Consider the following 14832-nt stretch of genomic DNA (forward strand, 5'->3'; position numbering starts at 1 on the left):
GGAGCCGGGAGGGGGGGGGCTCGTCCCTCCGGGAAGGCACGGTGGGATCGTGGCTTTCGGCTGCAGCCCGTCCCACACCGTGATCTGAAGACGGTCCCTAAGTGTTCCCCCTAAAGCTGTGCTTTCAGGTGGAAACCCCACTGCGCGGGGGGCTCCGGGGAAAGGGACCGTGGTGTTTGTGGGGCTCTTCGCCCCCACCGCTGGCACTGGGGAGGGATGGGGTGGCTGCCGTGGCAGTGGCGTGGTTGGGCATCCGTGCCCAGGGACCAGACCCGAAATCATCACCGGCGGTGTGAGCGGGAGACAGCGCCCGCGCGAACCGGTCGCGTTTGTCAGCAAAGGTGGTAGCGACGGGGAAGAGATGTTGGGCTGCAAGTTGCAGGGATGACGGCGAGCTACTTTAAACCTACAAGTATTGTGCTCCCCTGTAATGCCTGGCTCGGTTCACACAGCCCCAACTGGTAACACCACCCACCGGACCAGGGCCGAACTACAAAAACATCAAAGGGATTTTTCCCTGGACTTACTGTGCACATGCCCTGCTGATAAATTGCAATATTTTCCTTCTGCTGGTGATGTTGTTTAAGCGTGGGTCTCACGGAAAAAAGCTGCTGTTCTGCAGTGAAATACCCATGTGCATCGTGCCCTCGCCTCACTTAGCAGCCTTAAAGATAAAGAAAAGTAGGAATTGTTTAAAAAAACGTGCAAGCAGCCCAGCATGGTCAGAGGGAGAAAAGCGTGTGTTAGACTAATCAGAGATTAGCTGCCGCGGTGTTTAGGAAATCAGGCTGTGGGCTATTCCCATAATAAATCTCGCCACGTGGTTCGTAGCAGCCAGGGCAATGAGGAGAAGGCAGTGTAACTCTCAAAAAATACAAGTTATCCGTGAAGTGGATGTAACGAGGCAGGTCTCGTTACTCTGTTAGGATTCCAGGGTACACAGCAGTGCAAAGGATGGTGGAAAAAGTACTTATTTTTGGGGGGAGGAAAGGAAAAGAAGTGAATTTTTGAAAGCAAAACTTTAGTAAGTTGAGTGTGTGTCTAGTTTATCACCTGCTGCTGTCCAGATTGCCCTCTGTGTTTATTTGTGCTGTGACTTGGCAGTTCAGTGGCTCCTGACTTTGGGGTGTGTTGTGCTGGTCCCGCTAAAGAGTGCTTGGCTGCGCTTTAAGCATTTTTCTGTTCTGAGGGTTCCCCCCCCCACCGGTGGGTTTATACGGTCTAGACGTGGTTAACAGTGAGGTATCGCGTCTCTGTGCTCTGATGAATTTAATAAACCCTCCTGCATCGATGTCAATCAGTGCCGGAGCAGAAAGCCTCGCCGCGGGGACGGATGCTTGTCAGGAACGGTGCCACGCTGTGCGGGATGGGATGCTCCGCTCCCACCCCTGTGGTTTTCAAACTCCCCAAAATGCTGGCCTGGCAACTGAACCAGGCGTTGGGAGCTGCTGGTCAGTGTGCTGGAGTGGGCTCAGCAGCGAGACAGTATTTTCTCTCTTTTTTTTTTCTTTTCTTTTTTTTTTTTTTTTTTAATTTCCTGGAGCTCTTTGTTCTGGGTGGTGGACAGCTTTTGTCTTTTATTGCTGAGCCCGGCATTCAAAGGCAGGCATAGGATACCAGAGGCTCCCCGGCTCTGCTCAGTAACAGCCTTGGAATTAAACATCGCCATTTATATTTAAGTAGGTTTAACTTCTAAATTATTGAAGCTATAAGCTTTCACTAATTCCTACTCTGTGTGGCTTTGTTGTTTTTTTTAGATGCAAAAAAAGGATTGCTTTCACCTAAATTGGTGTAATACCCTGGTGGTTTTTTTTTTTTCTTAATATACATAGAAAGTATCAGGTATCATTTCCCCAGTAACACTCAGAGACACTATATGAAATTCAAGCCCACGTTTGGGCTTTTTCTCTCTTGAGGAGTTCAACAGGAGAATCTCAGGACGTGGTTTTCTCACATGATGGATGCATCGGGCAGCCCGTGAAATGGACTGGTTGTCTCACAACCATATACTTGTGCACCACGTTTGGGACACGTGCTGGGTGCAAAGCTCTCACAAGGGTGCGAGCGTGCAGCCACCCATGCCAGCGGCATGCAAATGTCTGCTGGGGCCACCATGGTGCCAAAACTAAACTTCTCGTTGGAAGTATTTAAAAGCCAGTGGATAGTGAGGGGAATAGGGTAGTTGATGCCCTCCTGATCTGCTCTGCCACCCCCTGCACAGGGAGTTAGAAATCCTAAACTAGTCTAATTGCTCCTCTTCTTATTACCTGTCAGACTCTGGACCTTGCACAGCACAAGCTCCCCTGCTCCCTTAGGAGCTGGCACAGGGTCCCAGGGAGAGTGGCTGGGCAAAGCTATGATCCAAGATTATAGCCCAATTCCCTGCTCTTCTCTTTCCTGCTCAGTTGCAGTTTTGGCCCTCCTCCCCTGTTGAAATGAGCCCGGCATGGGCCAGCGTGGAGCATCTCAGCAGCAGTGCTGCCCAGCAGAGCTGCAAAACTGCTCTCATTTTGTGCGTGCAAATGAGAAAGCCTCTCCCCCTCTTTTCTGTCTGATCTTTTCTTTCTCTGATTTCCTTGTTTCTGGAGAGTCCCATGTCGCAGCGTGTGAAGTGCCAAGCCGTGGCTGCATGCAACACCAGCCCCTTGCTTCGCAAACCCTTGGGATGCTGCTCCCCCAACATGTCCCTGTCCCACTGCCCTATAACATCTTTCTCCAGTGTGCTGGGATGGCCGGACCCAGTTAGCTCACTGCACCACAGCATTAGGGTCCAGCGCTGGCTCCGGTGGGAGCAGGATGGGCCCCGACGCGGTGCTGCAGCATGGGGAGCAGCATGCAGAAGAGCTTGTGCAAAGATGCTGCTGATGCCCGTCTTTCCCCACCGAAGCAGCGAGTGTTCGAGCAGACCACGCGCTTCGTTTTACAGCCTGCAACAGATCTGGGAGAGAAGATGCTTTTCTCCTTGTCTGTCCGTCCATGTCCCGTCCCCCCCCTTAAATTAATGCTTTACACTCCTGGGCTTCTGAGCCCGGATATTGTCCTTTTATTTGATCTAACAAAACAATGCAGGAGCCCCCCTCCCCCAATTAAGAATTCCCATTTAAATCAACTGAATAACGTTGGGCAGGAACAGAAATAGTCCGTTCAAAATTACTCTGAAATCACAAACTTATTTGAACTTTACTGGAGCTTTTAGTTTTACAGAGTTTAGAAACTAATAAATTATGTAGCAGGGCTCATGAAAATCTACCCGAGTCCGTTTATCCAAAAGAATATGCAACATTTTGGTTTTGCAAGAAAATAAAAATAATTGTTTACACATGTTCAGGAGTCATTGGCAAGCATATAAAACTGATGGTTAAGGAGGCGAACATGTCAATAATTGCACTTTAAGAGAAGAGAGAGGCAAATAGGCGAGTGCACTGCGAAAAGCACACGGCATACTGATCTGGCCTTGCTATTATATCAAATGTCACTGTTGTATCGCACCCTCCACTCGAGAGGAGCCCAGTCACTTAACAACCCGGACCCGCTCCTGCGTTGGTAATTTAAAACCAGAGTTTCAGAGCAGAGTCAAGGATTTGCTGCCTATTTTTTTTTTTTTTGTTCTTGTGATGTGATTGTGTTGATGAAGCTAATGGCAAGTTAGGAGGATGCGGGTTGTGGCGGGTGATTCTGCTGAGTTGTGAAGATGCTTTTGCAGAAGGATCTTCGCTGCTGGAACCCGAGAGTACGTGAAAAGTGAGAGAAGTGCTAGTGTTTTGTTAAAACGGCTCTGGTTTTGGAGGGAGCAGGGATCGGAGAGGTGCTTGGCAGTGCCAGAGAGGAGCGAGGCGATGCTGTCCTCCACCCTGAATTTCAGGGTGGGAGGGGGGTAAGGCAGAGGGGATGGCAGGGAGGAGAGAGTGCTGTTTCTTTTGAATCCCCTGGATATGATTGAGAGTTTCAAAGGTTTCAACGTGCACAGTCTTTTCTTCCTCCAGGAGGACCTTGCCTTGCCGTTCCTTGCACAGCATCCAGCCCTGCCTGCCAGTACTCAAGCTGAATTTCAAGGGCTGTGTGCCGGGACTGTGCTGCCTGGTGGGTTTGGTACCGTGATACCAGGGTGTCTGTGGCTGTCTTGGCAGCCTTGTGCCATCGTGCTCCTCCCAGCCAACATGCCTGCGATCCACAAGCATTGTCACCCACCATGTGGCCAGTCCGTTCCCTGCCGGGTCTGTGCAAGCGACTGGACACGGGGACAGCCACCTCCCTGATGCTTTCTTTCAGAGTCGGGAGCTGAAACCGGCTATTCCCTCATTCTTGCGTTAGAGCAGCCTTGGGGGCTGAAGACTGTGGGGACCCCGGCTCTGACCACAGTGTTTCCCATCTTGGCCGCTGCCTTTGCTGTCCTCTCGTGCGCGGTTGTTTCCTGCTCCGTATTTGTATCGCTGATGCCCTCTGCGGTGAGACTGTGATCTGGTCAGGGCTGCGAAACACGTGGGGAATGCAAATAACAACACATCCTACGCTTGGCTTGCTGCCGTGCTCTCTGGAAGCCTCACTGAGGACGGAGCTACTGCGGGCAATTACCTCAGAAAAGGTTTTTGCCCTTTCCAGCTATACCAACAGGTTTTACCCTGCTTTTTTTTTTCAGGGATGGGGGAGCCCACAAGGACTCAGAGCTCGTCCTGGAAAGGGTCTTTGTGCTGTGAATGCTTCCAGCTTCCATGCTATGTTTAATGAGTGACCTCCTGGGATTTGCCCAGCCTGGTCTCGAACATCTGAAAATTATTTGGGGCAACTTCTCTGGCTCTTTGGGCTGTCTTTGCTTTCTTTGGCTAAAATCTGTCTCCCCGTTGAGGGCGGCGATGCTGGGCATGTCTCTGAGCTCTGCATTAGGTGGCCGAGAGGTCATGTTATCCTCAACAGAGACCTCCTGCAATCGCTTAACGAGTGGATGTGGTTTATGCGCCCTGATGGAAAAATTGCTTTATATAACCTCTAGTCTGAAAGGAAAGGGAATAAAAAATTCTGAGCTAGTAAACTTTACTGCCAGCAAGATGTTGGACCTGCTACAGCCTATTCTCTTCTTCTTTAAATGTAAATTTTTCTGGATGCCCTTAATAGCCAATTTGCACTTTACTGCAATGTAGTGATTTTCTCCTTAGGGTCTGGGTCAGCCTCAAGGAGTTTTAAGGGGACACCAGCTGGATTTTTAGGCTGCCAATTTTATCAGCCTGAAACCTGTTACAATCTGCTGGATAACGTCTTTCAAGTTCAGATGTCTTTTCCATCCATATTCTCGATTTGCAGAAAGGTTTTGAAAAAAAAAAAAACAACAAACCACCACTGAAAAAACAGGAGACCTTTTTTTGTAGGGCTGTCCCAACCTGCACCCAGGTTTTTGGTCCTAATACTCACCTGCATTCCGCTATAAAAACCTCTGGTCCTGGGCTCCCGTGAGCCCAGGGACATTTTCTTTTTGCTTCAATAAGAAGCAGGACCAGAGTAGCTAACCTTGCTGGTGGTAAGGCTCACTGGTGGGTCACTGCTGATTTATGCCATGTTAGGCTGGGAACAAACACGGTGAATCAGGAGAGGGCAGGTTTCTGCTCGTGAGGGCCAGTTTGCAGGTGGATGTTGTGCTGTTGATGTGATGAGAGAGGAACTGGGTCTGCATGGGTCTCCCCGCCGGTGCTCCTGATGATGCTGCACCAGGAAGAGCGAGGTGGACCTGGCTGTTCCCGCAGTATCTTGCCTTGCCACGTGCTCAGACTGGGCCCTTGGCAGGTCATTTCATCTCCCTGTGATTAATGTTCCTTGTCTAGAAAGAGAGTAATAATACGGGCTTCATCTGTTGGGACCGCATGCTTGCGGGGCAGGGATGGCCCTGCTGGCTGTGGGGCTGGACAGGGTCCAGGAGGATGAGCCATGATGTAACCGATGTCCTTTGCGATGGATGTCACCGCTAATTAGAGCGGTGAGATTAGCTGCTGTATTTTTCAGAAGCATGGGAGGGAGAGCCAAAATCATGTTTCCCAAATGGAAAAGGACAATGTTAGGGTATGAGCAAGTTCTTTTGAAGCTTTGAACATGAATCACAGTGTCAAGTAAAAAATAATTAAACTTATTTTTTTTTAAATGTACTTCAAAGTGTCTTTTAAGCTTCACATTAATTTGAAGTTCTTTCTCTCAGCGCTAAATAAATCTCTTGGTTCAAAAGCACAAGTGCTAATTGGTTTCTCTGAGTATGCCTGTCTGCTTGATCAATAGGGAAAATAGTTTTTGTTAAATATTTGCACATATAGTCACATATTGTATTGCTCAGGGAGACGGTAAATGTTTCTCAAAAGGAGACTTGTAGAATGAAGATTCCAATAATTTTCTTGTGGCCTTTATGTCAGAGCTAATAATGCTTCCTCCTCCATCCTTTTGCAGAAAGCAAAGCAATTTTCCCTCGCGCGCTCCCCGGCGCAGCCTGTCGGCATTGAGACAAGCGGTCTGCTCAGCTGCCTGCCTAACGCCCCTGCCTCTACCTACAGACTCAAGCTGCCGTGAGCTGAGTTTTACAGTTTCTGCCTCGAGCAGAGAGTGGCTGTGAGACACACTGCTTCACAGTCCGTTTCGGGAGGTACCCGGGACGTTGTGTGGGATGCGTTGGGTTTGGATACGCAGCCAGCCGTTGAAGAGAGATGGGACTTTCAGATTCCCCGAGTGAATGTGCACAGCTTTGGTGATTTCCTCTCTGTCTCTCTCAATTAATTGCACTTTTACTGTTTCCCTGTGCCTTTGGAGTGTCATTTACTTCCAACTTTGCAGCATCGTTTCTGTGCCTCACTGCTAACCACAATCAGTTATTTATGCTGACGGAGTTGGCTCCCCCTCATCCCCCATTACCTCCTTGCTTTGTATGTGTTCTCCCTCTTGCGCGTCTGAGCTGACCTCTAGAGCAAACACCAGGAGCCTTCTTGTCCCGCCATGGAAATCCCTCTGCGCGTATCCCTGTTCCTTTGTCTCTCATCTCGAGCAACCGAGGGAGGCAGGGCTCTGCGTTGGGAGTCTGCCTTTGAGACCTGGACCCCCACAGTGCCAGTCTTGAAAGGTCAAATCCCAATGTCCCTGTTCAAAGCCCGGTACTTGAAAACCATTTTTAATGCGAATAACCCCATGGTTACAGCAAAATGGATGAAGGTGGGTATTTAGAAAGGGACGAAGAAGGTGTAAGGCGCCTAGTTTCTACCATGCCATGTACCCAGTTCTCTCCGGATTGGCTATGCATCGGCCATGTGGATCTTAGGTTGGGCTGTTTGTGGACCAGTTTCTCATACCTGTTCTTGATGGTGTGCAGCATCCCAGGGCTTCATTCTTTTTTGAGATCACCCCCAGGAACATGATGCCCTGTAGAAGCATGGCACTGTGAGGGGTATCCTTCTCACCAAGCCTACTCTGTGGTCCCAGATTAGGCCACAAGACTGAGGGCCATAGGGAATGGGGCTGGCTTAAAGAAGACCTTTGACTGGAGAAGAGCCTGTGGCTGCTTCCTCAGAGCTTTCTGCATGCCGGGGACCTGCTGGGCTCAGCTTTCCCTGCACCAGTGCTGTCACGGTAGTGGAGACATGCCTGGGTCAGCTTGCTAGCTTGGGTCTTGCCAACTGTGCCACCAATGATGTACCTATTTGCAAGACTTGGACGTTCACCCCACAAAAGGCAGAACCTGTGGATTTTGCAAACTGGGATACTGAGGCCTTTGTGGACCAAAGCTCAGTATCTTAAGGCAATTTCAGATATATCTATTTAATGGTGCTGATAGGTTTAGGTGCAGATAGCTTTAGGGTGTCTAATGTGCCCATGGTGCCAGGGAGAGGTGTAGGGACTTTTGAAGAGCAGCAGATGCCTCTCTGCGTCTTTCAGCATCTAAGTATCTGGGGAGAAGAGAGACTTTTGGCTGAATTTGCGTGGAAAGCCTGTGCCAGTGTAAAAGATAGAGCTTCTCCCAAATCCCCACGTGGGGCGGGCTTTCTTGTCCCTGTGTCCCCGATTAGTTGGTTACCTGGCCCTGAAGCCCCAGGAAAGAGGCAGTGGGATTTCTTCAAGGTCAGAAAAACATCCCATGAGAAAAGCATCCATTGAGGAGGAATTTGGGTGCTTCTGGACACTGTAAGGCATCTGCAGGTTACAAACCAGTTGCACACTGTCCATTGTGCAGTGTCACACCTTGAGGTACAGTCCTGCTCTCAACTACAGCTCAAGGAGACCCCAGGACCAGCCAGTGTCCGTCCCCAACCTGGCATGTGTCTGAGGGCACCAGTCCTGATTATAAGTGTCATCACTTCTGCTCCTTGAGCAGCCTGGAGTTAGGATGCAGACCGAATGTTTATGGAGGTAAACATGATTATCTCCAATCACAGGCCTTAATGATGGTTATTATAATGACAGCTATTGTGGGAAGGGCATGTAATTATGTTGATTCTTCCTTTTATTGTACATATAATAAGAAGCTGTTTTATTTAAGAGTACGAGGGAGCTGGGGCATTTATATCATTAGGGATTTTTTCTGATTGCCTGTTAGGGTAAATCCTGAAATCTTGATCAATCTTTCTGGAGTCAGAAGTCCCCCTCGGTTCAGTGTCAGGACGCCAGGGTCCTTATCCTACCTGACTCCGAGGAGCGCCCACACAGGGAATGGGGCCCCAGCGTGGTAAGTGCTGTTGAGACTCTGGCCACTTTGCAGAAAAATGCGGAGCATTCATCTAATTCCTTAATTTTCACCAAAAAAAAAAAAAAAAATAATTGATGGGTTTGTACTGGCTGTAGTCTAACTTGCTGAGAGGACCCCAGGGCTATCTCATAAAAAAAAAAAAAAAGTCACAGTGAATGATAGATCACCGAGATGGCTGGAGCTAGCCTGACATTTTAAGACTTAATGGGTTAATAAAGAGTGTGTTTTAGGTGTCTGTCACTAAGTAGAGTTTGTCCATTCCCTGCACACACTCATACCTTGACAGCAGTACCTTTGACCTGCCGTGCACTACCCCTTCCTCCTTTGTCTGCTCAGTCCATCTGCCTCGGCTCAGGTTGCACTCAATGTTTATCCCCCGTAATCCAATTTAAGTTGCCGTAGAAAGCAATGGGGATTTACAGAAAGAAAGAAAAAAAAATCTCACTGGGTTTGCAGAGCAGAAAAGACAGACTCTTTTTTTTTCTTCTTTTTCTTTAAGGTAACTGCCTCTTCTCATCTCTTACTTTTACCATGCATTAATGATCTGCCCTCTACTCTGTTTTTGAGCCTAGTGCAGTGGGATCCTGTCCTTGGTGGGGTCTGTATTAGGGACAGGTATCACAAAAACTGTGCTGTGGCTGGTGTTTGCCAAGAGAAATTGCCCATGGGTGTCCCAATTCTGCGAGCAGCTGTGGAGCTGGTCCCCCTGAGCCCATGAAATAGGGGAGAAGCTGTATTGCAGGTTTGCACAGCTGGAAACCTCCACCTATTAAGAAGCTGTTGCACGGGAGAACTGTTAGAAAGGTTTTCCCCACGTTCTGATGAAATTGTAGTTTTCTTACCCTGCCAGAATGTCTTCTCCATTGCTCTTCAAAAAAAAAAAAAAAAAAAAAGTTTGCTTTCATCCCTGCATTTATACCATTCAGATATTTATATGACTCCTGTTTCGTGGTTGCTTTTTGTCTTTCATGTCAGCGTGTATTTTTGTCTAATCTTTAAACAATAGCTCTATTTCTGTCTTTCTGTCATCTTGTGTAGTGTCTGTTTATGACTGTATGACAAATTATACCCTAAAAAGGTGTGCTGGACCAAGTGAAGCATAACATGCCAAAGACATAGTATTTAAAAGTTCTGTTGGCAAAAGAAGTAAATGAGGATGTATCTCTATGATGGGAAGCGCGGGTTCACCTATTGTTGGTACGAATTCTGCAATAACTATCTCTCGTGGATTTGGTTTAGTGTAATTGCTTTGCAAGAAACCTTTTGTGTCGCTGAGCCAGAACATTGTGCATTTGTATTTTGGTGCTTAACTTGCCCTTCGTTAAGGAGTGAATAGCACCATCCTTTGCTTGTTACAGCGTGAGAGAGACCAAAGCGACAGAAGGGCATGGTGTTACGTGCAAGAGGCAAACAGCCTCTTGCTCTGCCAAGCGGGAGAAGTGTCGCAAAGATGCCGGTGGCAATATGGTCTGAATCGGGAGCTGCCGATCCCCCTCTTCACCCCTGCCGGCTGTGCTGCAGAGCGGTCTGGGACATGGCACAGCCCCCTCCCCGCTTAGTTATGTGGGGGAGAGGAGCAGATTTCTTGAATTCGTGTAAACTTCTGCTCCTGGGGTGGGAATGGCTGATGCCCCATGCTTGTGCAAGTTTTGATTGCCTATTGCTTCACCCCTGCAAAGGGACATGAAGAGGCAATCTGCAGGGGAGTATCAATTGGAGCTGGGGTTTGGCGAGCCACCGGAGGGGTGTGCCCGCCTGTCCCCCTCACTGGAGTTGCCGAAGGCAGCCTTGAAGGTCTGTGCCTGTGGTTGTGCCTTTGGAAATTGCGCCCTGAGATTTTGATAGCAAAGCCTTGGGAGGCAAAGCATGCCCAAAGGTTTTGTGTTTCTCCAAAACACTTGCACCCTGTAGCTCTGTGGTAGCCCACTCTATCCAAAATGTTTTCATCATTCCCTGTAAGTTTCCATAGCAGATGGCTCTTCCTGCTTCTCATGGACACACTGCTGACTCTGTCCTTTTCTCTTCGTTTTAGATTTTGGTCATTCCTCCGAGCTGGCATTCGTTGTGGAGCCTAGCGATGACATAGCTGTGCAGGAGCAGCCCTTGATCCTCTACTGCCAGGTGGAGGGCATCCAGCCCATCACCATCACGTGGCGGAAGAATGGCGTGATGATCGTGGACAGTGAGAATGCCTTCATGTTGGCCAATGGGTCTCTCTACGTCTCCCGTTTCCAGAGGGTCCGGGGAGATGGGTCCTCGGATGAAGGCGAGTACGACTGCATGGCGCAAAACCACTACGGGCTGGTGGTGAGCCGGAAGGCGAAGATTCAGGCAGCGAGTAAGTACGGGAATCGTCCTACCTGCACCTCATGGGGCAATCCTGCAAGGGGCCCTGGCTTTGCCGGGAAGCAGAAGGGAAGCACAGGGGGTGTTGGGTGTTCAGGATGTTCAGGGTGTTTAAGAGAGGGAAGAGAAAAAAGAACTTGGAGCTGGTGTGGGGACCTGGCTGCCATCTAATCTGTGTAGCTGTCCAGGTGTAAAAGAAGAGCTAATCAGCCTTCTCAGGGAGAAAACTAAAAGCCACCTTTTAGCCGTAAATTCCCTGTCTCAGAGGGGTAAATTACATTAAAGTCACGCGGTGAAGTGGTCTGTGGTTCATGTATCTCCTGCGATGGGTTTGGAAGCCCCTTTGCTGTGCAGCATGACTGGGCTCTGCTTGGCAGGCAGTTCTTTCCAAACCATAGGGCAAGACTTTCTGAAGGTCACGGTTTCTTTCCTTTTGTTATTTAAGGCAGGCAGTGTGGAGGCATCAACGTCTTATTTACTACCTGGCGTGGCAATGTCTTTGAGGGCAAGGCTAACAACAACAGACAGATTGTCTGGTGGGGGAGCCTGGAAGAGGAGAGATGAAAATGTCAACCAGGGAATGAAATTTAAAGGTGGGGGAGGAAGAATTACAGGGCAGGCTGTGACTCCAGCCCTGCGCAGTACCCAGCTTAGCCTGTTGCATCGCCGTGGTCAGAGCGGTTGGTCCTGTTGGGTCTCCTGCCGTGCAGGCTGCTGCGTTCCCCCTTGCCGGCTCTGGTTGCTGCTTTGTGTTTGTCCTGGGACTGATGGCAGAGGTGTCATGGTGGTTTCTGTCCTTGTTCCGCTGGTGGCCAGCTTTGCCCACAGACTGTGGGCTCAGGGGTGTGGGTGCTTCTCCTTTTTGCATTCAACCAGAAGTTGCTGCTGGGTGTTCTTTATATATGGGTGTGAGGACAGGTCTCTGGTATGGCCCCCAGTCCTGGCCAAATGCTGGTTTGTTAAGTAAGTTCTACTGAAGAGTCCTCCAACTTGTTTGGGAGATGGCTACCACTCTCCTTTCTGTGCAAGCCACTTACTACCACTTCTGTTGCATTTGCAAATTGCACTATGATTTTTTTGGTGCAAAGCGGGAAACGTCTACAGCAAAGTCTGGGGCCGAGGTCCCCTGGCTGCTCTTCCCAAACTGGGGGGCCTTTTGGAGCATTGCTGCCCGCTCCCCGCAGCGCCGGGGCCGGCTGGCAGCCCACCAAGGGAACACTCCAGCCCTTGTGTATAACAATCCCCAAGTGCATGAAGTGGCCATCTGCAAACCTAGCTTTTCAGTCGGGTAAGAAGTGACATTGTCCAGGAGCCAAGGGCTTTGGGTCCGTGCCAGATTAGCAGCTGGATCTCAAACTTGTCAGTCTTGCGGTGCTAAACCTTGGAGCACTTTTGGTGAACAGCTCTGGCATTTATGAGCTGGGAGCTGGCTGATGCACAAGCACAATGTCAAAATTCTTGGACCTGTAAACAGGAGACATGAGAGCCGGAGGAATTACCTTTGGGATAGCGGATTGTCAATAAACACTGTTATCTCAGCTCCGGCATCAATATGTATGTGATGTGCTGTGTGTCCCTGAATAGCATTTCCTTTTGTAGCCGTAGTTTCACGTGAATCAAAATGAAAAAGGGATCGTGTTGAAAATTTTCTGGACCCTGTTCTTGCTTCAGGCTTGGTTTCTTGCCAGCCCTGAGAAAAGGTCTGGGTGAAGCCAGCACAAAACAGAGGACATCTGGCCTTCGATGCCACAGGTGCCTGCAGATAATGGGAATAAAATGGGATGTTGTGGGCAAATGTAACCTGCTGCTCAGGGCGAGCTTTTAGCACTTGCACTTAGAACTCAGCTTAGGCGTAGATGAAATCTCCTAAGAAGGAATCACCGTTGTTCCCTCAAGCCCACATATCTCAGGGTGGTTACACACAAGTAATAGTGATTTTCCTTACCCCAAGTCCCGATAAGCATGTGTTTGTCCCCATTTTAGAGATGACAGGACCATTGCATTGAAAAAATGGGTGCTGGCTGCCTGGCAGGAAAAAAAAACCCAAGCACTAAACAGACCTTTGCGGAGCAGAGTAAATACTGCCGGTGGGTAAAATCTCATCCCAGTGCTGATCTCTTCTTCCCTCTGAGCCTGACATCTGAACACAAAAGCAAAGGAGAAATAAAAACCTTTCACAAACAAAAATCTTGAAAGTTGATCAAGGCCGTGCTACTGAGGAATAAAAGGGATCTGACAGACCAGAGCCCCTCGAGAGCTCTGCTGCACTTTTCGCTGTCTTCAAAGGCAGGCTGTTAGTCTCATATCACCGTTACAGACCCTGGCTTTGTATTATTGCTTGGAATATAATCTTCTTGGCTCGGAGGAATGTACATATTTGCATTCAGGAAATGTGGGCTGGATATCATATTTTTATGTTTCAAATTTACTTCAACACTTGGCATTGAGTAAAATTTAACTGGAAGAATATGCTGCTCTCAGCCACTGCGTGTGCAGCCCCGATGGGCTCAAGGTGCCTGCGGTTTCCCCATGGAGAGGGCACTTAAAACCTTCATCCTAGAAATTGGTTCATGACATTTCTTTAACTAAAATTCAGGGGACTTTCTATGTGTCATTATTAACTGAAGATGCTCAGCAGAGCGAAGTGGATTGTGGCTGGTTTGTGGATTGGCAGGTCAGGTGCTAAACACATTGATAATATTTTTGTAGCATAACCATCTTTTTAACAAGTCCAAGTGTGCAAGAAGCCTACGCGTGACTGAGCTGAGTGGAGGCCCTCGGCATTTCCACCCTTTGCCTAACACGCTAGTTGGAATTTTTTCGCTTGCTGTTTCTGCGTCTGTTCAAATGCTGGTGTGTTAGTTTAAAAGGTTGTGGAATGCAACATGTTTTTATAATCTGATCAGGTTATTGAATACAGATCTTTTCTTTCTCTTAATGACAGTTTCATAATTTCGCATGACTCCGAGCTGTCTTAATTAAAATCAGTTTTGTAGGCAGAGTGCTCTCTGGAGGCACTGCTGGGCTGTGTCTTTGCGGGTCTCTTTGAGGAGCTGTATTTCCCTTGTGCGTGCCAGAAGCTGATGCACGCCTTTGCTGTCTGTGGATGAAGATACCCTCTGAGCAACAGTAACGGCTACAGTCCAGTCCTTTGGAAGGTGAGCTCCCCAAAACGCAGCCACCTTTCTCCTCATCACCACTCTTTGCTTAACTTGGCCTTACTTGACTCTGATCGTGTTGTCTCATGGCATTTCCAGCCCTTTTTGCCGATGCTATAATTTGATGGAGCTGGCTCCACATCATCATAAATCACAGCCCAGCCGGTGGAGTAAGACCCATTGATTATATCACTCAATAACAAGCAGTTACCACTAATTGGAAATCACCATCAAACTGGGTATCGGATCAGGCTCTGCACGCATCCGGCCTGAGAGTAGCAATTTTCCCTGTTTGATCTGGTGTTGTAAAAAAAAAAAAAAAAAAAAAAAAAGGAAAGAGGGAAAGTAAATCAATTGTGCAACCTAGAGCTAAAGAGGTTTCTTGAAGTTTGGTGAAATGGACCTGCCCAATATTTGAAGTGCTGTGGGACCTGAGAATAGCTCTGGAGAGATCTGGGCTTGTAAAGATGCTTTCCTTGTTGCGTCTTGCTGCGGGGGCACTGTTTTGTGGCCAAGGATAGCACTACACATCCTTGCGCCCTTCTCTGCTCCCTTACCCTCTTCCCTTCTGCATCCTACCCCAAATCCCGCTGCTCCATCCCACTGTGCCTGGCTGTCCACGGCACT

At 48.7% G+C, this 14832-nt stretch overlaps 1 protein-coding gene across 1 annotated transcript in view; it reads left to right on the forward strand.

Annotated features, from left to right (window-relative positions):
- Positions 1-10151: 10151 nt before the first annotated feature.
- The window catches only part of IGDCC3 (immunoglobulin superfamily, DCC subclass, member 3), a 94867-nt gene continuing 90186 nt past the window's right edge, over positions 10152-14832 (forward strand). The window contains exons 1-2 of the mRNA XM_009887405.1: positions 10152-10296; positions 10734-11039. Of these exons, the coding sequence (XP_009885707.1) occupies positions 10152-10296; positions 10734-11039 (451 nt within the window). The remainder of the gene's footprint in view (positions 10297-10733; positions 11040-14832) is intronic.

Source organism: Charadrius vociferus, unplaced genomic scaffold (genome assembly GCF_000708025.1).
Source record: "Charadrius vociferus isolate BGI_N301 unplaced genomic scaffold, ASM70802v2 scaffold190, whole genome shotgun sequence".
Lineage (NCBI taxonomy): Eukaryota > Metazoa > Chordata > Aves > Charadriiformes > Charadriidae > Charadrius > Charadrius vociferus.